Here is a 27,291-nt window from a genome sequence, read left to right as displayed (position 1 = left end):
TCGCTAACCGCTGAATGGATAAAGTTATCCTTTGCAATGTAAATAGCTTCTCATAGGTCCTGGAAAGGTTTATAGCTATTTTTGGGAGGATACCTCCCGAGAAAAATTGCCCCTAGAAAAAATTACTCCCCCAATTTGTTTAATATTTGGGTTCGAATTCAACCCCTAACAACCCTCATCTCTAGTATTCCTAGATGCCTCTGAGGGCAAATTTCTTTGTACACAAATGTGTTCTTTAGCTATTATTAGCTGCGCTAATTAAGCACAAATTCACCTTTGTTTAAAAATTAAAAAAACAAGGATGACAACATCCATAAAAGCGAAGCACTGAAACGGTAGGACTAACGGACATTAACACTTGTATAGTATCTGAACTAGAAAATCGGAACATAAATGTATAAATGTCTAATCAAAATTTTAAGTAAATTTGTTGAAAAACTGCTTAAAAACAGGATAATGCTTATGGACATACTTACATTTTGGACTTGATTATAGAGTTGCTTCGCTTATAATATTGTTCTTTGTTGTCCCAGGAATCAATATACCAAAAATCAGATCAAACGGATAAATAGAACACTTGAAAATTTGTTGTTAAAAAAGTAAAAAAATCAACATGTTTAAAATGGACGTACGGACATTCTGGTAATGATTATAGAATTGCTACGCTTTCTAAATCGTACCCAACTACTACAGGAATCATCATGCAAAGTTTGAAATCGAAAGGACAATTCTAACATGCCTAAATTAACGAATAAAAGCTATCTATCTCGGACGGACGGACCGACCCTAATTACAGAAAAGCTTCGCTTTTAAAAATTGGCTTCAAAAATGTTCTAAGACTATCACATTTACTGAAGCTGTCATAATTCTTATATCTTTAGATTTCAAATTTATTTGTACTACTATCTATGGTGATTAAATTACCAGTTGTAATTTTTGTAATAACTTAAGTAAGATAATATTTACTGAATCTCTCATACTATATTTTTTAGTATAAAACAATATGCTGTATTACCTACGAAAATTATCTTACTTGTTTAAATTCTAAAGTGACCTTAGTATAGATAGAATGTTTGTAATAGCTCAAGTAAGAAACAGACACATTTTAAATATGCATTGGAAATTTTATAATTTTAAGCATGAAAAATTAAGTATACAGTATTCAAAAGTTCTTTAATTTTATTCTGTGCCGTGCACAGGCTTCTTTTTCCTTGTTTGTTATTACTGTTCTTTCTACTTTTGCATAAATGCGGAATTGTTAGAATTTTCAGATTTAGTTAGAATTACAGGTACAACACTGGAGCAAAATGGTTATCAAGGTAAGGAATTATACTTAGTAGCGTAGCAATTTCAAAGCTTCTCTAAAACTATAATTTCCGCTCTCACCCCTAGCTTCCCCTTGATTATACTTTACTGTTTAATCAATAAAAATCCTGCCCGTTTTCTATGATGATAAAGATTACCATGCAGATTGAATTAATTATTTTTGTCGCAACAATGATTAATATTAACTTTTTAAGGAGAATAATTGTTTGAACATGATTTTCTCAGGGGTGGGGCGGCGCGGGGTGTAAGTAAAAAGAGAAATAAATGTTTTACTATTTAATTCTTCAAAACCTCCCCAAAAAACCTAAATGACCTTGTCTAAAATTGTTACCCCACCCCTAAAACTTTTGATGGGCATGCCTCTAAATGCAAATACAAGAATGAAAAAACGCATCATTGCATAATCACAAAATATATGTTTACACACTACAGATAATAATTCACTTTAACAAAGAGAGTAGGTATTCTTTTCTCTAAAATATCAATTTTGGAAATGAAATATCAGGGAATCAGAGATAAAAAGAAATGGCAATTGAACCTCGATCATTTAAATATAAATATATGTAGTTTCATCAAACGTTTTAGCTGTTTTACATGAATTCCTAAAATAATTTCTAACTTGCATTTGTAAAACATTCAGTGGTACAGGGAACAAAGGGACAAAGGAAGATAAATTGATTTTTCTCCCATGTGTAAGATTCTCCCTTTCGTAGTTGGAAAGGGAAGTCAATAATGGTTTACGGAGGAGATTTATTAAAATTAACGAATAAAAGCTATCTATCTCGGACGGACGGACGGACGGACGTACGGACGGACCGACCCTAATAATAGAAAAGCTTCGCTTTTAACAAATGCTCATCAAGTTATCATATTATTCGACCTTCTTCAATTACTTGTTGTAAAGATGGATTGTTTATTAAGATATATAAGTTTTCCGGAATTTTAATGTTAGGGGGAGATTTAAAATCTGCATCAAATTTTAAGCATTTTTTTTTATAAAATTCGTTTTTTGTATAATTCTTTATCTAAAAGCGGAAATGCATTTTAAGTTAATTAATTTTGACCAATAGGATAGGTGGATTTTAAACTACCTGCGCTCTAATTGGTTGAATGATGTACGACATCCAATCAGAGAGCAGATTTTTTTAATCCACCAATCACAGATGCCAAAATTAATTAACTTTAATTGCATTTCCGCTTTTAGATAAAGAATTATAGAAAAACAAATTTTATAAAAAATCCTCTAAATTTGATGCAGATTTTAAATCTCCCCCTAACATTAAAATTCCGGAAAACTTATATATCTTATATATCTTATTGTTTATGGAAGAAATATGATTTTCTTGGCTGCTAGTACAGATATGATATCTGCACTACTGATTTAACAATTGTTGTTGCTTCTTTAATCTTGTATCTTTAACTTGTGCAACAATTATGTAAACTGTTACTGACCTAACAGAAATATATTTTAGAAACTAAAATTATTAAAACAAGGACAACTACATATGTCCTAAGTAGATGAGTGCAGTAAATAATTTATAAAAATTCTATCCGTAATACAAAGTAGTACGATGTCTGTCTGTTTGTCTGTCTCTCAGTCTATCTGAAGCTTAAGATCTCAGTAACCACTGAACCGATTGGGCTCTACTCTTTAGGGAATATACCTACTGGTCCTGTGATAGTTTTAAGTTATTTTCTCGGGGGGGGGGGGGGAGGGGGCTGGGACACCCCCAAACGCCCAAAAAATGGAAAAAAAAACCTCCCCACCAATTTTTTACTTTTCTTTTAAAATCTAAATAACAAAAAAATAGGTCGATCAAACCTCTTGGAGAAAAAAACCCTAGAGGCTAGGGGCGCAGCCGCTAGTCATTAAAAAAGCAGTAGGGACACATGTTATCAGGATGGACATACCGCGTACTCATAGAGTAGATCCGCTTCTAATCATTATTTTAATCTAAGCAAATGTTTTCCCCCGCATAGCACCTGCAATATGAAATACTTTAACGTGAAGAACGGACAGACATACCTTAATTATAGAATTCCCAGGAATCAGTATACCAAAAATCAGAACAATCGGATAATTAGATCACATAAAAATGAATCCAGTAATAGTGTCGGACTGATTATGACGAAAAAAAAATAATTAGCCAATGAGAGGCCATTATTGACCAATGCAATGGTAAAATTTTTAGTGGCCTCTCATTGGCTAATTATTTTTTTTACGTCATAATCAGTCCGACACTTTTACTGGGTTCCATAAAAATGTTTTGTTAAAAAAGTAAAAAATCAACATATTTTAAATGGACGTACGGACATTCTGGTAATGATTATAGAGTTGCTACGCTTTCTAAATTGTCCATAACTACTACAGGAATCACTATACAAAGTTTGAAATCGATAGGGCAATTCTAACGTGCCTAAATTAACAAAAAAAGCTATCCACCTCGGACCGACCCTAATTAAAGAAAAGCTTCGCTTTTAAAAACAGAAGGGTTTAGTCAACATTTTCATTTTTTGTTGAATGTTGGTAGTTGAAAAACAGAATTTATGATAAATGCCAACGATTTTAAATTGATTGCTAAATCGTATTATTCAGTTTGAAGCTTTTTATGACTTGACACCCCATTGGTTGCTTTATAAGGGGGGGGGGGGGGCGGATTCTGGTTCTAGTATTATAAATCACTATTTTGATAGGGAAAAGATTAAGGGATATAAAGGGATAAGACAATGGCCAATAAATCGATGAACATCCCCAAGGATGATACTCAAAATTACTCATTCTGTAGATTACTTTCTGTAGTGGTTGAAATGTTTAAACACTTAGCTAAATTAACCAACCAATCAAATTATACTAAAGGCCCAAAGTTGTTAAGCCTACGAATAAGTAAACGTTGTTATACAGCTTTGGGGGCTAGTGTGATAAACAACCCAATGTCACCTCTCTCTCTCTTTAAAAAGATCATAGGTGGATTCTTTAAAAAAATTTGAAATAGAAATTTAAAAATCTACAAAAATTAAACAAAATCATAGAAGGGTTATTAACATAAGATTTTATTTAATTTTTGTAGATTTGTAATGTGATTTTGGTGTATTTTTCACGAAAACAATTTTGCCCCACTAAGCGATTAGTAGGACAATTCTTTTTTTAGAATCCACCTCAGTTTTAAAGTAAAATACTGAGAATTTATTGTTATCCATGGCGTTATTACGTTCTATTCAAGACTTAAAATCGGTAGGACAATTCTAGCACGCCTGAAAGTACGATGATAGCTAATATCCGTTATGAACATACGGACAAAAATACAAAGAAAAGTAAAAAATGTCTGATTCCTATTCAAAGACTAATTGTACTTTGTAATTTTCCATTGATATTCATTTACAACAAGGATGACAACATCCATAAAAGCGAAGCACTGAAACGGTAGTGTCAGAACTGAATAATAATAATATAAATTTGTATAAGAGTCAAAGCAAAATTGTAAGCAAATTTGTTAAGGATAATGTTTATGGACATACTTACATTTTAGGACTTAATTATAGAGTTGCTTCGCTTATTACATTATACTTTGTTGTCCCAGGAATCAATATGCCAAAAATCAGATCAATCGGATAATTAGATCACACAAAAATTTGTTGTTAAAAAAGTAAAAAAAATCAACATGTTTAAGATAGACGTACGGACATTTTGGTAATGATTATAGAGTTGTTACGCTTTCTAAATCGTACCTAACTACTAAAGGAATCACCATACAAAGTTTGAAATCAATAGGACAATTCTAACATGCCTAAATTAACGAAAAATGCTATCCGTTACGGACGGACGGACCCTAATTATAGAAAAGCTTTGCTTTTAAAAATATACAGTAATACTCAGGAATACAGGGATTGGACAATCATTGACAAATAGATCTTACCAACATTTTAAACATATTACCCATTTTATTCATTTAAAATTAGAGTAAAACACTAGAGGGGGAAGGGGTAAAATAATGTTCCCATGAAGATAAAAAAAATCCCTCAAAAAATCAGCATGTTACGTCATAAAAACGAAGGATTATCCATCTCTTTTTTAAGGGGTTTCTTTCCCACTCCTCCTCTCCTTATTTTTATGACGTCATTGAGGAACTTCAATCATCTTCTGTTCCCATCCCAAGGACCGTATGCCGAGACTCTTTTGGGACTTTGAAAATCAACCAGTAGTGTCGGGAATATTAACAAAACCATATAACAAAAACAATTGGCTAGCAGACGAAAAAAGTCGTTGGAAAAGGGGGGCAGGTAGTTATCTGTATATACATCTATACTGTAGATCTGTTCCTTCAAACATAAAATTGGAGGTAAATTTTTGTCAACCCCTTTTACGAACTATTTATAGCTACCATAAGTAACTTTTTGTTTAAAGATTAACTTATAATATATTAATCTATTCCTATTACCGTGATTATTACTACACATATTTCAAATACTTTTTATCCGCTGTTAAAAAAGAATCTGTAAAAAAACCTCTCATTTTAGCAATTTGTTTCTTGTTTTCAATTTTACTTTTTTCTCTCTCGTAGATCTGCTTTTCTATAATTAGGATAGGGCTGTCCATTTGTATGTCTTGTCGAAAATCAAACATTAATGCCATAATTAAGATTTTTAATAATATGTTCATTTTATCAAATGAACAAAAAATGTTTAATTCAGTGATTTAAAGACACTACCTGCATAATAAATCAATTTATGGTCTACTTTTATTATTTAGGAGAAATTACATAGATATAAACTTACAGACCCAAAAACAACACTATAGCTTTGCTTCAAAAAGTTTGCTAATTTTAATGTATGACAATATTATATCCTTTTCTATAATATACAACCCTTTCTTCCCCATAAAGTAGGATTTGGATATCATAAGATTGAAAGGATGGTGGGGGTAAGTTTAATTCAATGACCATTGTCTTATCATTGAATTCTTGGCATTACTTCAGGCAAACAGGGGTTGTAAATCTGCAACGCTTTCTTCCCCCGTAATATTTACCATCTATCGAAAGCATAAGTTTTGGGGAGGATTAATTAAATGTCCATTGTACCAATCCCTGTTTTCCTGTTTCAGGTCACAAATTTTCCCAAGTTCTACAGAGAAATGCAGGAAATGGGCATGAGTACTGTAAAAGAGGTATAGATAGATAGATAGATGGATAGATAGATAGATAGATAGATAGATAGATAGATAGATAGATAGATAGATAGATAGATAGATAGATAGATAGATAGATAGATAGACAGATAGATAGATAGATGGATAGATAGATAAATAAATATTTTTTAACGAAGCCTCTTAAAATGAGTTATGTAGTAGATGCAGGGAGTAAGGGAGGGGACAATGGGCAATTAATTCAATTTAAGAGTTTTCAAAGAAAGGCTATGAAATCCAGACTAATCCAGGAAATTCGGAGGAAATTGTTAAAGGATTGTTAGTTAAATTTAATAAACTGTAAACTAAGAAAAAAAGGGACAGTCAGGCGAAATCACAACTTGTTTTTGATGAAATATAATGAGGTTTAATGGTGTGATTTTTGTATTATTGGATTATTGGACTTATTCTGGCTGGGCAAGAATATCCTGTCTATTACCCTTGCCCCTTGTCCCCACCATCTTTTTCTTTTCCCTATCGTCTGCATTAAAAAAGGGAGGTGGGGGAGAGGGGATGAAATAGATTATGGGAGGGTGGCCGTGTATTCTTACCTTTTATATTTAAACTACCTTCTTTGTGCTTTTTTCAAAACGAGTAGCGGCATTACATGCGCTAGTACCCAAACTCAGTCAGAAAGTACTAAATTCTTGTACATTCCCTTTAAGCCAGTACCCAAAGTCTGAGACTCCTAAAAATTGAATATAAGATCCATTGTCACCTCCCTTACTCCCTGAGTAGATGCTTCATATTGTTCCAGAGGGACTAACGCACGGATATCTATTTTAGAGTGGCTGCACTGCTTAAAAACTGTCAAGGATAATTATTTTAGGTTGTAGACCGAGACCTGACTGATATACCTGAAGACTTAGAAACTTTCTTCCAACAAAATCCAGAGGTATTTTCCATTCTGAAAAATCGAAGCTTTTCTATAATAAGGGTCTATAGTAAGATATATAAGTTTTCCGGAATTTTAAAGTTAGGGGGAGATTTGAAATCTGCATCAAATTTTAAGGATTTTTTATAAAATTCATTTTTTCTATAATCCTTTAATGCAATTTAAGTTAATTAATTTTGGCATCTGTGATTGGTGGATTTAAAAAATCTGCGCTCTGATTGGATGGCGTACATCATTCAACCAATTAGAGCGCAGGTAGTTTAAAATCCACCTATCCTATTGGTCAAAATTAATTAACTTGAAATGCATTTCCGCTTTTAGATAAAGAATTATACAAAAAAACGAATTTTATAAAAAATCCTTACAATTTGATGCAGATTTCAAATCTCCCCCTAACATTAAAATTCAGGAAAACTTATATATCTTAGTCTATACGTCTTTCCATCTGATCATTAGAGCATGGACGAATGATCTGATAATTATAAAACTTGGTTGAGAAACATCTTAAATGAAACAATAGCCCGTGTAGCTCTCAATTGTGCGGCTTCAGGAACTGTCCCACGTTTCCTGAAGATCTGAACCTATACGATTATATCTGAAACCGTAAATTTGATTTGATACCTGTGAAATTCACATTATGAAGACTTTTTTGTTGTTGATATTTTAGTATTTCATCTCGTTTCTTAAAACCATAATTAATGTATTGCCATATACCTATTACCCCGTCCCGGATTTGAAAAATGTTGTTAAAATTTTTGCCCCCAGCCAAAATATGGTTGATTTATGCATAAAAATGACCCATGCAAAATATTTTTTCTGTAATGCAAAAATTGTGATGGTACAAGCACTGCAAAGTTTTTGAAATCTGCAAAAAACCCTGTTTTTATGGCTTTTTTGGGGCTTTTGTACCATCCCAATTTTAAAGATTTTTACAAAATTTAAATTCAAGTGTGTTGATATATACCTGAAATTTACCAAAAAAAATGGGGGCAGTCTCAATTATAACATATGAAGGTGTAGCAAGTAATATTCCAAATACAAAATTGTCAAATTGCATACATATATAATTGGATTGGGCCGGATACTTTTTTGGACAGATACTGAATATCTGGCTGATTTACAATGCTGGATATCCGGCAAATATATGTTATTTAGCCGGATATTCGGTTATTTGGCCGGATATCCGGTAATCCGGCCAGTTATCCGGTTATTCGGCCGATGTTCTTTTATTCGGCCAGATATGCGGTAATTTGCCATTTAACGATTATCTGTCATTGGAAATCAACCGGATATCCGGTATCCAGCCAAAAAAGTAACGGCCCAACCCTATTATATATGTATGCAATTGTTTCTTCTTTACAGTAAAGTTTCTGATAGATCCAGGGAATGTTTCAGTTATTACCACTTAGATAAAATTAGAGGATCAACCCTTCTCTAAGGTGTCCAAGAGTCCTTTGAAAGCGTTAACGCTAGAAAGTACTATGGAGAAGCTCTTCTTGTGAAACTTAGATAATTTTTAACATTATCTTTTTATGTGTCATTATTCATTGTTTATCTCTGTTAATTTTGTACTGACCTAATGGAAAGAACTGTCTTAGCTTATAAAAGATGTACGGTGCTTTCCCTCAAAGTGTTTTTTGATACCTGATAACCGCTCCCTCCTTATATTAACTCGCAAGGGTCCCTGGTACCCAATATAAACTATCCAAACCAGACCTTATATAATTAATAAAGAAACTAGAAAGTATCCCTTCCTTTTTTCAAGGTCGGGAGATGGGGGGGAGGGGGGTATGTGCTCTACTTGGCACTTGGGAAACTGGCAATAATTTCCATTAAACTTACGTCTTCAATATATCAAAAACGAAAGCTATAAAGCAGAAGTACCGATTGCAGAGTTGCTACACTTTCTAAACCCTTATTGTTACAGGAATCATCAACCAAAGTTTTCAAGCAAAAAATTTCAACTTGCTTAGATTAAATAAAAGAGCTTACCTTTACGGAGTTCGTTCAGACTCATATTATAGAAAAGATTTGCATTTAATAAGTATCAGAAATAGATGGGACAAAATAGGCCGTTTAATACACTAGTCCCAAAAGTTTGAAAATAACCTTTTCTTATTCGTTGACTTAATAACTTTGGGGACTTTCAATAAATTTTGATGGATTGGTTTATTAATTTGAGTGTTCAATCGTTTCTACCACTAATTTTAATCTACAAAGGGGTTAATTTTGTGTATTATTAATGGGGATGTACATCCATTCATTAGCCATAGTCTCATCCCTTAGATCCCTCAGTAACATGTTATTTCTTGTTATGTAATAAAAATGAAAGTCTTCAAGTTATTATAAGACTTTGGGTACAGGGATCTAGAGGGATAAGACAATGGCTGATAAATTTATTTGTATATCCCATGATGATACACAATCTGACCCTTTTTTGTTGATTACATAGTGGTTGAAACGTTTGATCACTAAACCTAATGAACCAACCAATTAAAATTCAATAAAAGTCTCCAAAGTTGTTGAGCCAAGAAATAAAAAAAATGTTATTATAAATCTTCCGGGACTAGTGTATTAAACAGCCCAATGTCCCCTCCCTCCCTAGTTATTATTAGACTTGTGATACACTCTTGCATAGTTCAGGGAGGGAGGGGACATTGAGCTGTTTATTAAATTAGTCCCCAAAGTGTTATAACGGTGTTTTCTTACATTTGGGTTAAAAAATTGGGGAAATTCAGAAATTTTATTTGGTTGTTTTATTAAGTTGAGTGTTTAAAAGTTTCAACTTCTAGTTTTAATCTACAAAAGGTATAATTTTTTGCATCATTATTGGGGATGTACATCAATTTATTAGACATTGTCTTATCCCTTTAGATTCTTGAATAACTTTGGGTACAGGGATCTAGACAGAGAAGACAATGGCTGATAAATGGACGTGTATACCCCATGATAATACACAAACTTACCCTTTCTGTTGATTACAATAGGTGGTTAGACCGTCTTATTAAACGAATTAAAATTTCAAACAATCTAAAAAGTTGTTGAGCAAACAAATGAAAAAGTTTTTTAAACTTCGGGGACTAGTGTAATTAACAGCCCATTGTGCTCTGCCTCCCTAGTTATTATTAGACTTTTGGTATACTCTGGTATAATTCAGAGAGGGAGGGGAAATTGGATTGTTTATTTCACTTGTCCCCAAAGTTTTATAATTGTGTTTCTAATTCATTAGGTTAACAACTTTTGCGAATTTTATTGAATTTGATTGGTTGGTTTATTAAGTTAAGTTTATAAACGTTTCAACCACTAAGTTTAATCTACAGAAGGGATAGTGTATTAAACAAATTTCATACTTATATAATAGAGGTAGGCTGGATACTTTTTTGGCGGGATACTTTTTTGGCCGGATACCGGATATCCGGCCGAATAACCAGATATCCGGCCAAATTACCGGATATTTGCTAGATATCTGGCCAGATGCCGGATATCCGGCATTATAAATCAGCCAGATATCCAGTATCCGTCCAAAAAAGTATCCGGCCCAACCCTATTATATATGTATGCAATTTGACAATTTTGTATTTGGAAGATTACTTGCTACACCTTCATATGTTATAATTGAGACTGCCCCCATTTTTTTTGGTAAATTTCAGGTATATATCAACACACTTGAATTGAAATTTTGTAAAAATCTTTAAAATTGGGATGGTACAAAAGCCCCAAAAAAGCCATAAAAACAGGGTTTTTTGCAGATTTTAAAAACTTTGCAGTGCTTGTACCGTCGCGATTTTTGCACTACAGAAAAAATATTTTGCATGAGTCATTTTTATGCATAAATCAACCATATTTTGGCTGGGGGCAAAAATTTTAACAAAATTTTTCAAATCCGGGACGGGGTAATACCTATACTATCGCGAGCAAGTTATAAAAACATTTTGTTGCCACAAGGATTAAGCAATCAAGATAACAAGCTGTTGTGTAAAATTATTGGCGAGTTTCTTTCAATGAACCCAGTATTAGTGTCGGACTGATTATGACGTAACAAAAAAAATTAGCCAATGAGAGGTCACTATGAATTTTACCATTGGTCAATAATGTCCTCTCATTGGCTAATTTTTTTGTTACGTCATAATCAGTCCGACACTAATACTGGGTTCTCTTTCAATTGGATATCTTTAAAAAAATTTAATTGCCATTTTAAATTAGACTAGGTTAAATATGCATCTAAAATTTGTTAAGATACATATAAAGTTTAAATTCTATTTATTTTATAATCAAAGTTCTTAGTATTATTGAAGTTTTTTGTAGGCTTTTTCAAAATTCTCAGCCCCTGACCCATAAATTAACTTACATAAGAAAACTATTCCATGTAAATTGTAATAAATACAAAAATACAAGGACAATTATGCTGTAGAGGGCAAAGCAATTACTAAACATATATGATTTATTCTAATGCTATCGCTGTTAATATTTCATGCTGTTTTATCTTTATACGTCATTTAAAAAGTCACTCAGTTATAGCCCTCTTTCTTTCACACACAGAAAATGAGATAGAAAAAAACCGGATGAAGGGCGTTCAATGTCCCTCTCCTCGACCGTTAAGGGTTAAAAACGATGGAGACTTTTAAATTATGATTGGGATGTACTAACTAGCATTATCCAATATTTCCACTAATACTAGTTACAATCTTTAGGAGGGGTAATTTTGTTTATCTTGACTAGGATACCATTCAGTTTATCGTCAATTGTCTTATCCTTTAAGTTCCCTAAAACTGGCCTATTATTTGATGAGATAAACCATTTAAAAAGCATGCCGTCAGTTCTGACATGGATTTTATCTATAGAAAAACTATGCAACTAAATAAAGCAAGAAATAAATTTAGGTTTAGCAAATTCCCCGACAGTTGCTAATCTTTAAATCTTATTTAGTTTTGCAAAAAAAAAATGTTTAATGACGTACATACACTGCTTTTCTTTCTCAGCAACTTATAAGGAGCGAAGCTTCTCTGTAATTTCACACATTAGTCCTTTCGTCAGAAACCATGATTTCTCGGCAGTTATTTAAGATAAATGTCTGAAATTTCTTATGGATATTTCCATGACAAATGAGCATCTACTCTTCAACTTATTTTTTTCTGTATGTATGTCCAATAGACTATAAGAGTTGGAAAGATTTTTAATCAATATAATAGATTTGAAATCTGCATAAAATTTTAAGGATTTTTTATAAAATTAGTTTTTTATATAATTCTTTATTTAAAGGCGCAAATACAAATTAAGTAAAATAATTTTGAGATCTGTGATTGGTGGATTGAAAACTATCTGCGCTCTGATTGTAGAAGCTTAAGTGACGTACATCATTCAACCAATTAGAGCGAAGGTAGTTTCCAATCCAGCTATCCTATTGGTCAAAATTTATTAACTTAAATCGTATTTGCGCCTTTAAATAAAGAATTATATAAAAAACGAATTTTATAAAAAATCCTTAAAATTTTATGCAGATTTCAAATCTATTATATTGATTAAAAATCTTTAAAACTTTTATAGTCTAATGTCCAATACTGTTGATTTTGGAATTGTGATTTTTTCTTGGCTGTTTTAAGAGATAGTTGCACGTAATTTGTAGTAAAGATTGCATCTAATCTACAATATACTTTGTCTGTCTGTACATCAGTTTGTATGTTCTTGATGTTATTGTATTTTGTTAAATTTATTAGTTTGGACATTTTTTACAACTAACTACTTTTCTGTCCAAACACCCACTCGGGGTATTAGATAGATTAACACCCAAAAATGAAAGCCCACTCTTTAACTGTCTAGAAGTCCTAACAGTTCATAAAAATTGATTTATACTTGTTTATGATCTGAGGGATATCCCTTGTTAGTACACTAAGTTTAAATATCCTAATTCTAATTAACCTCTACTAAGTGAAAGGGAATTAATAAACTGATAAAATGCGACAGTTTTGGCAAAAGGAAACTTTGACACTTAAATTTGACTTTTTCTCTAAACAGAATTTCTATCAAAGATAAAGAGCCCAAACTGCGTGACTTTTTAAGTATGGGTATGACACATAACTGAGAGTTGAAATTTTTTGAATATCTCCATCCTGGCGGGCACAGGATGCCAGCAAACCTGGTAGGGTCATCCAGGTAAAGAGCCAAAATATTTTTTTGACTTAAACAAAGCATTTTATCTTACCAAAATACTAAAATATCCTCTAGTAGTACATCCTCATATTAAATACAGGTGTTCAAGTCAATTTCAGGTTCCAGGTATGATCCTGCAGGTCCTGATCCTCCAGGTCTCCAGAAATCTTTAAAAGGCTCCTATGGCCTCAATTTTTTATTTAGAGACTTCAAATTTTAAACTTAAGCTTTCTTACATGTCTACATAACGTATTAAAATTTCATAAAGATCCGCTGCTGTTTTCCGGCTGGATGCTGCCAAGTACAGCTGCGGCCGCTGAAATTTATATTTCTAATATAAATATAAAATTTACATAAAGATAAACATTTTCTGCAAAAAAATTCTTCCAGCTTCTAAAATAAGAAAATTACAGCCGTTTGAAATTTTTAAGTAAAAAAGGACCTAAAACAAAGGTTGTTAAATAAAAGGGTGAATGAAGCGAAAATTGACTTTGACTCACTTAAGGTCGGAAATTCATTATCAAACAGGGGACTTGCACAAAAACTTTAGCCCTCTAGCTCTAATAGGAACTGAGATAATAAGGGGGGGTGTTGAAACGCCCCCTCCCCCCCCCCCCCCCCCCGACTGATTAAGGTGCGGCAAAGGGCCCGACTTTTAAGGGTTAAGGTCGGAAATTCATGATCAAACAGGGGACTTGCACAAAAACTTTTAGCCCTCTAGCTCTAATAGGGACTGAGATTATAGGGGGGGGGGGGGGGGCGTTGAACGCAACACAAACAATGGTTGTCCTATTGCGGGCGGGTTTTCTTGTCGTTCAAACTTACCTTCATTTTTCTATAATCTCTGTTTTACAGTTTGTAGTTATTTTTTAAAATTCTGCTTACAACTAAAGGGTGTGCAAAAAAAACGCGGACTTTTTTAAAATTAAAATTGCGCGGCTTGTGTTAATAGTAGAAAAATGTTATGCATATCGTTAGAACCGCTATGAACTCTATTTTTTGGAAATAAGAACGAATCCTGTGCTACGTATAGTTTGGGAGCTAAGTGTTAAAATGTCCCAACTGACGTAAAACTTGACTTGTGAGTAAATTTTAAAATATAACTAAAAATTAGAGAAGATATTTTGCAAAAATTGATGCGTACATTTTTAAATTTTAAATTGTGCGGCTTGTGTTAATAGTAGAAAAATGTTACGCATACCGTTTGAACCGCTATGAACTGTATTTTTTGGAAATATAAGAACGGTTCCTGTGCTACAAATAATTTAGGAGCTAGGGTGTAAAATGTCCTAAATTTTACTCGCAAGTCAAATTTTAAGTCAGTTGGGACATTTTAATATATAGCTCCTAAACTATACGTAGCAGAGGAATCGTTCTTATATTTCTAAAAAATAGACTTCTTAGCGGTTCTAACGATATGCATAACATTTTTCTACTATTAACACAAGCCGCGCAATTTCAATTTTTAAAAAGTCCGCATTTTTTTGCACACCCTTTAATTTCGTTAATCTAGGCAAAGAAGCCTAAACTAGTGACTGTACTTTTAAAGTATTAATAAACTAATTTTAAATGACTTGAGTTGAATATTTCTAATATTTTAATACTTCACTCTTACTCTCTATATCATATCAATAAGTGTTTATTCGATATAATGAAATTAAGAAATTAATTTTTTAGCTATACCTAAATGATTGTAGAGTTTAAGTAAAGTATCAAATGTTTTATCATCTCATATCTCTAGTGAATTTTTTTTGGTGGGGGGTATTTTTTTCTAGGGGCGATTTCTCTTGGGAGGATGGTGGAACCATCTCCCAAAATAGTTATAGACCTTTCAAGGACATATGCGAATATATTCTATAAAGGTAACCCATATAGGTCCAGCGGTTAGCAAGATCATTCGGTACACAAATATAGAGAGACAAACATCCTGTTACTTTATTGATAGGATGTCGCCATCAAACTCTTATTTTCCATCTTATTGTTGTTAAATGTTATTAACCCTTTTTTGTACGAACCCTCCCTTACATACTTTCACTTTCAAAATTATTCTTAGCGTCAAATTCCTGAAATCGTCAATAGAAGAGTTTGAAAAGGGGAATATGAAATTATTCACTGACTATTATTTATCATAATAACTATTGCCTTTGCCTCTAGACTACTTCTCTTTGCTACGAGATATAAAGCTTTCCGCGGATAGTAAAATGAAAAAAAAAATCCTAAGATTAATTCCAGTTTTATTGGACCTTCGGCACTCTTCGCTTGTCCTTTGCATTTTATTCCATCTTTGGTTATCTTTCTCTTTGTTACCTATGATCTAAACCGCTACACGTTATGTATTCTCTATATATAATACTAGCAACTTCGCCCCTAGCCCCTAGGGACTTTGCCCCAAGAGGTTTGAGCAAACCAATTTTTCGTATTTTAGATTTAAAGGAAAATTTTTAAAAAAATTGGGGGGGGGGGAGAATTTTTGTTTTGGGGGGGGGGGGTTGGGGGTGTCCCACCCCCAAGAAAATAGTTTTAAACCTTCCCGGGACCTATGAGAAGCTACCCTGTAAAGGAGAACCAGATCAGTTCAGTGGTTAGCGGGATCCTCCGCTACAAACAAACAAACAGACAGACAAACAGACAGACAAACAGACAGACATCGTTCTACTTTGTATTATAGATTTACGTTAGGGAATTTTGCCTCCAATTTAATTTTTCATTTAGATTTGTGAAAACAATTTGCATTTGACAGCCCAGTCGGATATTCCACTGCCAAGAGATGGCGTACTCTTCCTCACTCAAAGAAGACAGGCTACCAGTGATATTAGGTTAATCTTTGTTCGGCTTTGTTATTCTTTGCCATCATTTGTTTTTATTTTGTCAAACACTTTCTATTTTTGTTATGTTGTCATACATTGTCATTCTTTGTCATTCTTTGTCATTCATGTGCCATCATTTGTTTTTATTTTGTCAAACACTTTCGATTTTTGTTATGTTGTAATACATTGTCATTCTTTGTTATTCTTTGTCATTCTCATTCTTTGTTATTCTTGCCTTGCTTTGTCATGCATTCCTCAAGTTTTGTTATGTTTGTCCTTCTTTGTCCTTATTGTCATGCTTGGCATGCTTTGTAGTCACTGTGGGCTAGAATTGAATCAAGACAAAAGTAAGTGCCGAGCCATGGGACCTATGTATGGTGAAAATAGACATAAAACCATGATGATTCCAGGTAAAACTAAAATATTTCAGCGGGGTCTTTTTGTTTTATTTCAATTTTAAGTTCTGAAAAAAAATTGAATAAAATATGAAAATCTTTAATAAAAAACAAACAAAAACTGTTTTTCAAAATTTTTTTTCACTAAAAGATACAAACAACTTATATACATACTATAAGCTTTAAAAAAATCAAAATTTTCAAATTTAGGACTGCCTTTCCAAGGTTAGAAGAAAAATCCTAACAACGAATTCTAACATATTTCTGATCAACATAGCAATAAAACGTCTTTTGCTAAATCTTTAACATCAAAATTAAATAGCACTTACTAAAGACTTTTTTTCATTTAAACTTATACTTTTTACATTATTTAACTTTTAAGATTGTGTTTTTTTTAAAGAAAGGTTACGTGATTTTTTTTCTCATAATTAATTTATCTTAACCCATTAGTGCCGAGCGCCACTTTTATGGACTGATCGAGCTGAAAATCTCAGGGAAGCTTTATAATGGTAAAAACGGAATTCCAATTTTTTTGTTTTGCTCTAGTGGCGTGCACAGGAAAGTTGCAATAAAACCCGGTTCGGCGCGAGTAAAAAAACCTTGCGGCATTAATAACCGTTTTTGGCGTTTTTTGGTGCTTTCTCCCGGCATTAAAGCCCGTTTGCGACCTAAATACCCGGTTATTTGGCCCAAAAAATTAAAAATGTAATTTTTGAACGCCCAAAGTGAGATGAACACTTTTTAAAACTACGATACGATCCGTAATTGAAAACTACATAACCTCATGTAATTGATAGAGCTACAACTAACATACAAAACAATTTATATCACATTTAAGATTTTGGCTATAGGTACCACCCCTTTTTGGTTAATAAACCCGGTTTTTGTTGTTGTTGTAAAAAAGATCTATTAGTAAACCGGGTAATGAAAATTTCAGACTTTCCCCCCATATGCCGAGCCGGGTCTATATAGAACTTAAAAAAAACGATAAAAAAATCATATAAAAAATAATAATTTGAATAAAACGAATTCACAAATGAATGTAAATGCCAATAAACTTTAAATTTCACGAAAAAAATCACTAACTTTACTTCATAAACAAAAAAGTTAGGAGGGGTATTTTAAAATCACCTTGTTTTTCTTGGTTTTCAAATTTTGTTGAGCTATACCGGCAAACGGAAGTAAGCAAATCTGCCTGCTCCAGGGGGAAATGAAAACCAGGGTAGTAGAGGGGGGATTCATACTGAGAATGATGCAATCCTAAAACTGAGAACCGGTTTTTTTCGGCATTTTCTGGAACCGGGCGTTAAAAGCCGGTTCGTCACTAATGGGTTAATATGCTGCATTATAAGTGACTGACATTGTAGGCTGTGATGGCTTAGAAAACTCAGTACCAGTTTTGTTAGCCCAGGCCATCGGCCCCTCGGGGCCTACAAAACTAGTTTTAATCTTTTTATTTTTATTTTACTATCTGCTAAAAGCTGTCTATAATCCCATACAATAAATAATTATTAAACATACCAATTAAAGTGAAACAGGGATCTTAAGGGATAAGACAAAGGATGATAAATTGATTACTCCTTCTGTAGATTAATATTATTGGTTAAAAAGTTTGGACTTTGCATGTTTGAACCATCAAATCATTAATCAATTCCTAAATTATCAAAAGGATGAGAAAATGTGTTTATAAAACTTTGGATATGATTTACAATTCTATGTCCAGTTCACTCTCTCCCTCCTTCGTTAAACATACACTTATATATAGACAGAAAGACATCCTGTTACTTTTTGTCTAGAGTTTTAGGATCTTTTGTTCTATCATACAAATTATTTAAATATCCTGTTTTGAAAAGCAGAATGCCGTTTTAAAATTTATTTTGCTAATTATAAGAGGGAGGGGACATTGGGATGTAAATCACACAAGTACCCACGTTAGCTCAAAAAAATTGTGTACTTTTACTAAAATTAATGGAATGGTTTCAAACTAATATTTTACAAACATATAATCAAACAATAATTTTACGTAAGAAATGGTTAGTTTCCTTGTCATAATTTGTGGAAATCTACATGTATCACTTTATTGTCCTTTGTCTTATCCCTTAAGATCCCTGAAAGAAAGAAACAAGGATGACAACATCAATAACATGGATGAGATGGGAATATGGACAAGCAGTTTTAAAAAGAATTTCTTTAAATCCTGAAACCTTTCTTGCGTATTTTATAATTTTAATATTTATAGACCTTGACTGATATACAAAGTAAATTGTTTAGGGAATCTTCACAAAAAATGCAGCCGTCTGTCTTGAATAGCTGCTATACAAATTAAATTTCCCCTGAAAACAGACAAAAACAAAACTATTCAAAAGTACCCATAGTTGTTAAGTCAAAGAATAAGAAATGTCTTTATAAAGTTTGGAGACTAGTGTATTAAACAGTCAATTGTCCTCTCTATTTCTGAGACACATTCCATATAAGTTTCATTTTAAAAAAACCTAGAATAAACAAAACAAAATATTTTTACTAAAATATAAGCCAACGAATAATAAATTATTATTATAGAACATTTCAGACTAGTGTTATAAACAGTCCAAAGCCCCCTACCTCCCAATGTATGATAAATAATTGATTTTATACATGATAAATACATGCAAATCGGCAAGAAGGGAGGAAAAATGTGACTGTTTATTTGTTTGTGTAGCCATTGTTTCTTAGTGTTTGGAACTAAGTAGAAATGAAGAAGGATGAAATACTTTTGTTTAGCCACTAGGGCTATTAAGCTCCACGCTCAAGTATATTATGCCTTGACCCGCTGTCACAAGTGAGCTACTCTTTATTACCTCACCCTCGCCGAGTATAACATGTGACTATAAATTATACTGGTACCAAAAGTTTTTATAGACACGTTATCTAATTAGTTAACTGGTCTTTTATTAAATCTTAATTGGATGGTTCAAACTAGCAGTGTCCACACAAAAGAAAACTTTTCCTATTTCTAAGAATCTTTACAGTTCTTGTGTCCCCTTCTTCCCTGTTGTTTTGTTGTTTACAATTAAATTATACTGATAAATAAATCCTTCAATTTATGAAATGGTAGATTTAATATGGATCAAGGGGACATTGGAATGTAAAATTTGCTGGTACCCAAAGTTCTTTATAAATATTTTCTCATTCATTGGTTCAAAAACTTTGGGAACTTTATTTTTCATCTTGATTGTTTGGTTTATACTACTAGTCTTGGTATGTTTTATTGATAATTTATGAATTGATTAATGATTTGATGGTTCAAACATGCAAAGTCCAATTTTTTAACCAATAATATTAACCCTTACAGATCGGGCCCCTATTCCCACCTTAATAGATCGGGGGGGGGGGGTCATATTGACCCCCCCCTCTATCTCGGCTTCTGTTACAGATAAAGACGTAAAATTTTTTTCTGGTGGTTCATGTGTATTCTTAGAGAAAATTACTTTTTCTAATCATAGCGGTCAGGCCGCTCCTTAGCCGCTTTTTAGCGGCCAGCCGCTAAATTTTAAAACAGCTGTAGAGCGGCCAATTTTGCAGCTAGGATGACCAAATTTTAGGACGAACTTTTATTTTCCATAACAAAAAAATTACTTTTTCTGATCATCGCCGAAAAACGGCAAATTACGGAAACCGCCATTTTCGGCGGTTACGGCGGTAAAACGGCGGTTGGCGGCGCCAATTAATATTTTTATCTGTTTATTGTTGCTCAAGAATTTACCAAAAAAATTTATAGGTCTCTAGCTGTAATAGAAGCCACGATATTCATGATATATGTCTGTGGTAAAAGCCGGACAAAAATCGGTCATAAAGTCGGTCAGGGTGCGGTCAAACGGTCATAACACCACTTTTCTCATAAGGTCATTGATATCTCAGTATTCACCAAAAAAAATAATAGTTTCTACCTTATACACAAAAGTCATAATGTAGAAATTAAGATTTATTTAGAATTTTTAAAAAAATTTTGGTGCTACCCAACCGACTTTGACCGGACACCACAACCGACACAGACCAGATATCCTAATAAAATCAACTCTTGCCGACGCATAATTACTAAACTTAAAAAGTCATGAAGTAACAGCTCTCCATCTTATCTACGAAAAAAATGACATTGAAAAAACTAGAGGGGGGGGTCAATATGACCCCCCCCCCCCGATCTGTAAGGGTTAATCTACAGAAGGAGTAATCAATTTATCATCCTTTGTCTTATCCCTTAAGATCCCTGTTTCACTTTAATTGGTACGTTTAATAGTTATTTATTGTATGGGATTATAGACAACTTTTAGCAGATAGTAAAATAAAAATAAAAAGATTAAAACTAGTTTTGTAGGCCCCGAGGGGCCGATGGCCTGGGCTAACAAAACTGGTACTGAGTTTTCTAAGCCATCACAGCCTACAATGTCATCACTTATAATGCAGCATATTAAGATAAATTAATTATGAGAAAAAAAATCACGTATCCTTTCTTTAAAAAAACACAATCTTAAAAGTTAAATAATGTAAAAAGTATAAGTTTAAATGAAAAAAAGTCTTTAGTAAGTGCTATTTAATTTTGATGTTAAAGATTTAGCAAAAGACGTTTTATTGCTATGTTGATCAGAAATATGTTAGAATTCGTTGTTAGGATTTTTCTTCTAACCTTGGAAAGGCAGTCCTAAATTTGAAAATTTTGATTTTTTTAAAGCTTATAGTATGTATATAAGTTGTTTGTATCTTTTAGTGAAAAAAAATTTTGAAAAACAGTTTTTGTTTGTTTTTTATTAAAGATTTTCATATTTTTTTCAATTTTTTTTCAGAACTTAAAATTGAAATAAAACAAAAAGACCCCGCTGAAATATTTTAGTTTTACCTGGAATCATCATGGTTTTATGTCTATTTTCACCATACATAGGTCCCATGGCTCGGCACTTACTTTTGTCTTGATTCAATTCTAGCCCATGCAGTGTAGTGCTTTGTCATGCTTTGTTATATTTGTCATACTATGTCTTGCTTTGTCATTCTTAGTTATGTTTGTCATTATTTGGCTTGCTGTGTCATTCTTTTTATGTTTGTCCTTCTTTGTAGTTCTTTGTCATTTCATGCATTTTTATCAACGTTGTTATACTTTGGCATGCCACAAAAAAACTGTGTTATTTTTATCATTCTTCGACCTGCCTCTTCATTCTTTTTTAATCTTTATCATTCTTTCTTATTATTTGTTACTATTTTTCCTTCTTTGTCATATTTTGTCCTTTTTTGTCCATATTTGTCTTTCTTTGTAATTATTTGCCATATTTTGTTGCAAACTTCAATTTTTGTTATGATTGTCATATCCTGTTATTCTTTGTCATGCTTTGTCATACCTTGCCATACTTTGTCATTTTTGTTGTTCTTTGTCTATATTTGTCATGCTTTGTTATTCTTTGTCATATTTTGTCATTATTTGTAATATATTCTTGCTTCAATGTCCAAATTTGTCATGACTTGTCATTCTTTGTCACGTTTTGTCATTCTTTGCCCTTCTTTGTTATGTATAACATTCTATGACCTACTTTGTGCCTTTTTTGTTTTATTCTAAAAGTTTGTTGTTACACTTCTTCTTTTTTTTGTCATAAATTATTTACTTTATTGTCATTAACAATGAATAATTTTAGGGAAAATCCAGCTGTTCAAGTAATAGGTTCTCATGCCGCTATGACTTGTCATATTGTCATTATGAGACACACAGAAAGTCATGTTTGTTCTTTAGGTAAAAATTACATTTTTTTATTTGTCATATTATTTGGTAATTTTTAATCTTTAATCTAACTTACAGCGCAGCTGCTATATTGCTAAAGAATTTTTAATTAACTGCCTCAACATAATGTCTATTTTATAAGTTGTCTTTGTGCCTCAGCTCTGTACCCAAAGATCTTGCTAACTGTTGGACAAAAAGTTAAAAGGAAAAGTTCTTTTTGCAGATAGGAAGTCACTGGTAGAAAAGATAGAACACTGCACCAATGATAATGCAGTCAGATAAATCTTAATCAAACCATAAAGGTTTTAAGCCCAACAATGGCAGAACGTTTTTAAAAATCTTTGGCTGGCAGTATAATTTACAGTCCAATATTCTCTTCCTTATTAGAAAAGAAAAAAATTGTCAAAAAGATTTTGACAGTAAAACCTTTTAATCTTTAAAATAGATTTTGTGAATAATTTTTGTTATTATTTTAGGACATTTTGACAACTTTTCTTGCTGGCAATTTGGAGACGAGAGCTCGGCTCACAAGGAGGGGATTCGAACCATGATTGATGAAATTGAATATCTTTCCAAGGGAGATTTAGACAAAGGACATATACAGGTAGTTGTTTTTTGATTGATTGATTATCCATAGTTTCTTAGGGTTTGAGCCTAAGTAGTCTTGGAGTAGGCTAAGACACTTTTATCTAGCCACAAGGGCTATCAAGCTTCACGTTCAAGCACATTACGACTTGACCCGCTGTCTCATGAGAGCTACTCATTATTACCTTACCCTCGCCGAGTATGGCAGGTGTCCCAAATTAAGTCACCGTAATGAATGACGCTCTCCGCAGAGGAGCTTGAGATAACTGATGTTATGTACGTGACTATTAAGTATCCAAACTTACTCAATAGTCCCCTTCTAACACAACCAGGAGAAGTTGCGTGATTATTATTGCGAATGAGAAATTCGAGTCAACACACGGAGAATTGAACTCGAACTCTCACTACCGTAGCTCAGTGTGTTACCACTGAGCCATGGCGCCCCTTTACAGGTAGTTGTTGTTGTTGTTTATTTAATGCATGGGGATAAGATACAAATATAGGGCGTAAAAAATAAAAAGGCAGTCCCCGCAGGGGTTAGGTATAAAGAAACAAATCTACCTCCCCCCCTTAATTACTTTCAATTTAAAAAAAAATAAGGGGAGAGACCTGCATCAAGACATTACTAATCATTTTCTATTATTTTCCTGAGTATAATCTATGTTGTTTTTATTGATTATTCATAATTTAAGAATTATTAAGGACCATTTTGTCCACATGTAGCGCTTTAATTATGCAATTCATAATTAGAAATGCCTTAAAAATCCGTCTAGACTTAAAAAAAGTTATTTTCCTAAACTTTCTTGTACTTACAGACGTGCTTTGGTGAAAGAGCAGATGCGCTAGAAAACAAGGATGACAACATCCATAACACAATTTGAGTTAATCTTATTTCAGACATAGAGTTACGGACTGACAGACAGAATAATGGACAGACAAAACGAGATAGAGAATAGCCCTGCTTAAAAGAAATTTTCACTATATATTACATCTGTCTGAGAAAGTCATTAACTGAATTTACAAATTTCTATTCTACAAAAACTAATCTAAACTTTACTTAATGATTTTTGCATATCGAAGCTCCTCTATTTTTTAAAACATTAGTTAATATAGGGCGTTTTAAACTGAAAAAAAAACACGGGAGTTACTAAACGCCTTTCTAGAAAATTGCCTGTATTCACCTTTTATTTAAAATAAGAGGCTTTTTCCTAAGCCTAACCCCTTCACGCATACAAAAAATATCTTAACCTGACCTAAAAAAGATATAATTTTTATTTATTTCAAATTATTGGGAAAGAGGCGTTCAACTGTCACTTTGTGAGAAATCGCCTCGGTTTAGTGTACATTTTAGGGAAGCTTTATACAAATCCCGACATAATAGAAGACCATTTTATTTCTAAAATAAAGTCTCCGGCAGATTTAAGCTAAGATTTTTAAAATAACTTTGAGCATAATTGTCCTTGTTAAAATGTTTTCGTGATGGAAAAGACAATTTTGTGTAAAGCTTTCCTTTGCTGAGAGACAGCATTTTTTTACAGGAATTTGTGGATAAGTTAACGGATTAAAAAATTGTCGTACCCATTTTCTATGAGTCAAATTCTGTTTTAATGGCTTGTAAATCAAAAGTGGATTAAAGATTTGTAGATTAATAAAAATTAATCATTTACCCTTCCTCCCTGGTTGTCTTTATTGTTTTAAATTTTTGTATTCTTTAACCTTTATTCTTTAAACATAGATTACTGGATAGATTAATGAAATATAAACAACTAGCGGATTCGCCCCTAGCCTCCAGGGGCTTTGCCCCAAAAGGTGATTTTAAAAAATTAAGTATTTCTGGTGTTGCCATTTATTGTGAAGTAACTGCCTAAAAACATTTATTTTGGGGGGTGGGGGGGATTTTCATTTTTGTGGAGGTTAGGGTTGTCCCATCCCACAAGAAAACAGAAAACCACCACAGGACTAATAGGCATATACCCTGAAGAGTAGAATCCGATCAGTTCAGTGATTACCGAGATCTTAAGGGACAGACAGACGGACAGACAGACGTACAGACAGACGGACAGACAGACGGACTGACAGACGTACAGACAGACGGACAGACAGACAGACATACGAACAGACATACAGACAGACTGACAGACGGACAGATAGACGGACAGACAGACGGGCAGACAGACGGACAGACAGACAGACAGACAGACAGACAGACGGACAGACAGACAGACAGACAGACATCGTTATAATTTGTATTATATGTAGATACTGCATTAGACAAACAGACGTAGAACTTGACAAACACATATCCCAGCTACTCAACCCTCACATTATGTAGGGGTGCTGTCACTTTTACTACTAGCAAAAATACAGCCAATGTGTTTTTGACATAAATGGGTGTGTTTTTGTCAATTTCATTTTTAGCTGTATTTTTGAAATTCAAATTAAATATGTACATTCATTCAAACACATACACGTTTAACTTTTATCTTAGGCAGACAAAAAGTTTCATTTCATTTATACAGCTATGTTTAAATTTTATGTATAGTGAATGCATAATTGCCATTTAAAGAAAATTTAACCTCTCTAACATCTAATGTTTAGGTATCTGTGTTTGGGGGCTACTCGGATCCCAGAGGGGATGCAAGTAAAAATTCAATGTCTCTTTTGAGGGCGTTTCAAGATGAAGAAACAACTCTAGAGGTGAGTTTTTTTTTAACTCGGGATGGCGTTTTGTTTCTGCGGTTACTTTTATGTGTAAAAATTTGCATGAGTATTCAGCTAGCTAACTAAAATAAAAGTTTAAGTTTGTTTAAAGATGAGTGGTTTTTGACTATTCTGTAGATTATATCGTCAAAATGTCATAGAGAAAAGAAACAAAAAAATTAAGAAAATTAAATTATATTAAAAGGCCGACCAACTTAATACATTCAATGTGACAGATCTATTAGTTTTAAGGAATATTTTGCTGAGTTTTTAAACCTTAGATATCAAGATAAAAGTTTTTCTCGTATTCATTTGAATCCGGTGGATAGGAACCGGTTCTCATCCATACGAAAAAACTATGTCTAGCATCGTATTATATCCAGCTTTCTACGAATATAGAAATGTACAATCATAAGAATAAAACCAGTTTTTTTAGCCGGTGCCTCTGGCACCTCGGGGCTAAAAAAACTAGTTTTAAACTCATAATTGTACTTTCTATATCCGCGGAAAGCCGTTTATAATACGATGCGAGAAATAACTATTCTTGCACATGTCCTTCTTTTTTTTAGTTAGTTCATTTTTGTGTGGGAAAGTATAATACCAAGAAGGACAAAGATGGAAACAACACTGCAATTCTTATTGGGGTTGCCATTGATTTAAAGTAAGTGCCACTGAGAATTGATTTAAGATTCTTTTTGACCGTCCGTCTTACTGTCTGTTTTTCCATTCACATTAAGCTGTAAAAATTGGAAAGAATTTTAATGAATATAATAGATTTGAAATCTGCATAAAATTTTAAGGATTTTTTTTTATAAAATTCGTTTTTTATATAATTCATTATTTAAAAGCGCAAATCCAATTTAAGTTAATAAATTTTGACCAATAGGATAGGTGGATTGGAAACTACCTGCGCTCTAATTGGTTGAATGATGTACGTCACTTAAGCTTCTCCAATCAGGGCGCAGATAGTTTTTCAATCCACCAATCACAGATGTCAAAATTATTTAACTTAATTTGTATTTGCGCTTTTAGATAAAGAATTATACAAAAAACTAATTTTATAAAAATTCCTTAAAATTTTATGCAGATTTCAAATCTATTATATTCATTAAAATTCTTTCAGATTTTTATAGCTTAATTCACATGGCAAACAAGGAATATTTTTATTGAGGTTGCCATTGATTTAAAGTAAACAGGTATTAATTTTCTAGTGCTATAAGAGACGGATAGCTTATATTTTTTTAAACAATCCTCAGTCCACTGAGAATTGATTTAAGAGTCTATTTGACCGTCCGTCTTTCTGTCTGTTCTCCCATTCACATGTCAAACAAGGAATATTCTTATTGGGGTTGCCATTGATTTAAAGTAAGTAGTTATTATTTGTCTACTAAGAATTGATTTAAGAGTCATAGTGACCGTTTGTCTTTATGTCTGCTCTTCCATTCACATGGCCAACAAGGAATATTCTTGTTGGGGTTGCCATTGATTTTAAGTAAGTGCTTATAAATTGTCTAGCTGCT

General features: G+C 32.8%; 1 protein-coding gene across 1 annotated transcript in view; it reads left to right on the top strand.

The window, feature by feature from the left end:
* Positions 1–1,252: 1,252 nt before the first annotated feature.
* LOC145319828 (protein N-terminal asparagine amidohydrolase-like) overlaps positions 1,253–27,291 on the top strand; it is a 32,572-nt gene continuing 6,533 nt past the window's right edge. Inside the window, exons 1-8 of the mRNA XM_080162192.1 lie at positions 1,253–1,319; positions 6,425–6,487; positions 7,335–7,400; positions 16,260–16,363; positions 22,404–22,498; positions 22,963–23,090; positions 25,670–25,768; positions 26,341–26,432. Of these exons, the coding sequence (XP_080018318.1) occupies positions 1,308–1,319; positions 6,425–6,487; positions 7,335–7,400; positions 16,260–16,363; positions 22,404–22,498; positions 22,963–23,090; positions 25,670–25,768; positions 26,341–26,432 (659 nt within the window). The 5' untranslated portion in view covers positions 1,253–1,307. The remainder of the gene's footprint in view (positions 1,320–6,424; positions 6,488–7,334; positions 7,401–16,259; positions 16,364–22,403; positions 22,499–22,962; positions 23,091–25,669; positions 25,769–26,340; positions 26,433–27,291) is intronic.

Source organism: Acartia tonsa, chromosome 5 (genome assembly GCF_053477335.1).
Source record: "Acartia tonsa isolate MP-2025a chromosome 5, ASM5347733v1, whole genome shotgun sequence".
Classification (NCBI taxonomy): domain Eukaryota; kingdom Metazoa; phylum Arthropoda; class Copepoda; order Calanoida; family Acartiidae; genus Acartia; species Acartia tonsa.
This window is presented reverse-complemented; position numbering and strand designations above follow the sequence as displayed.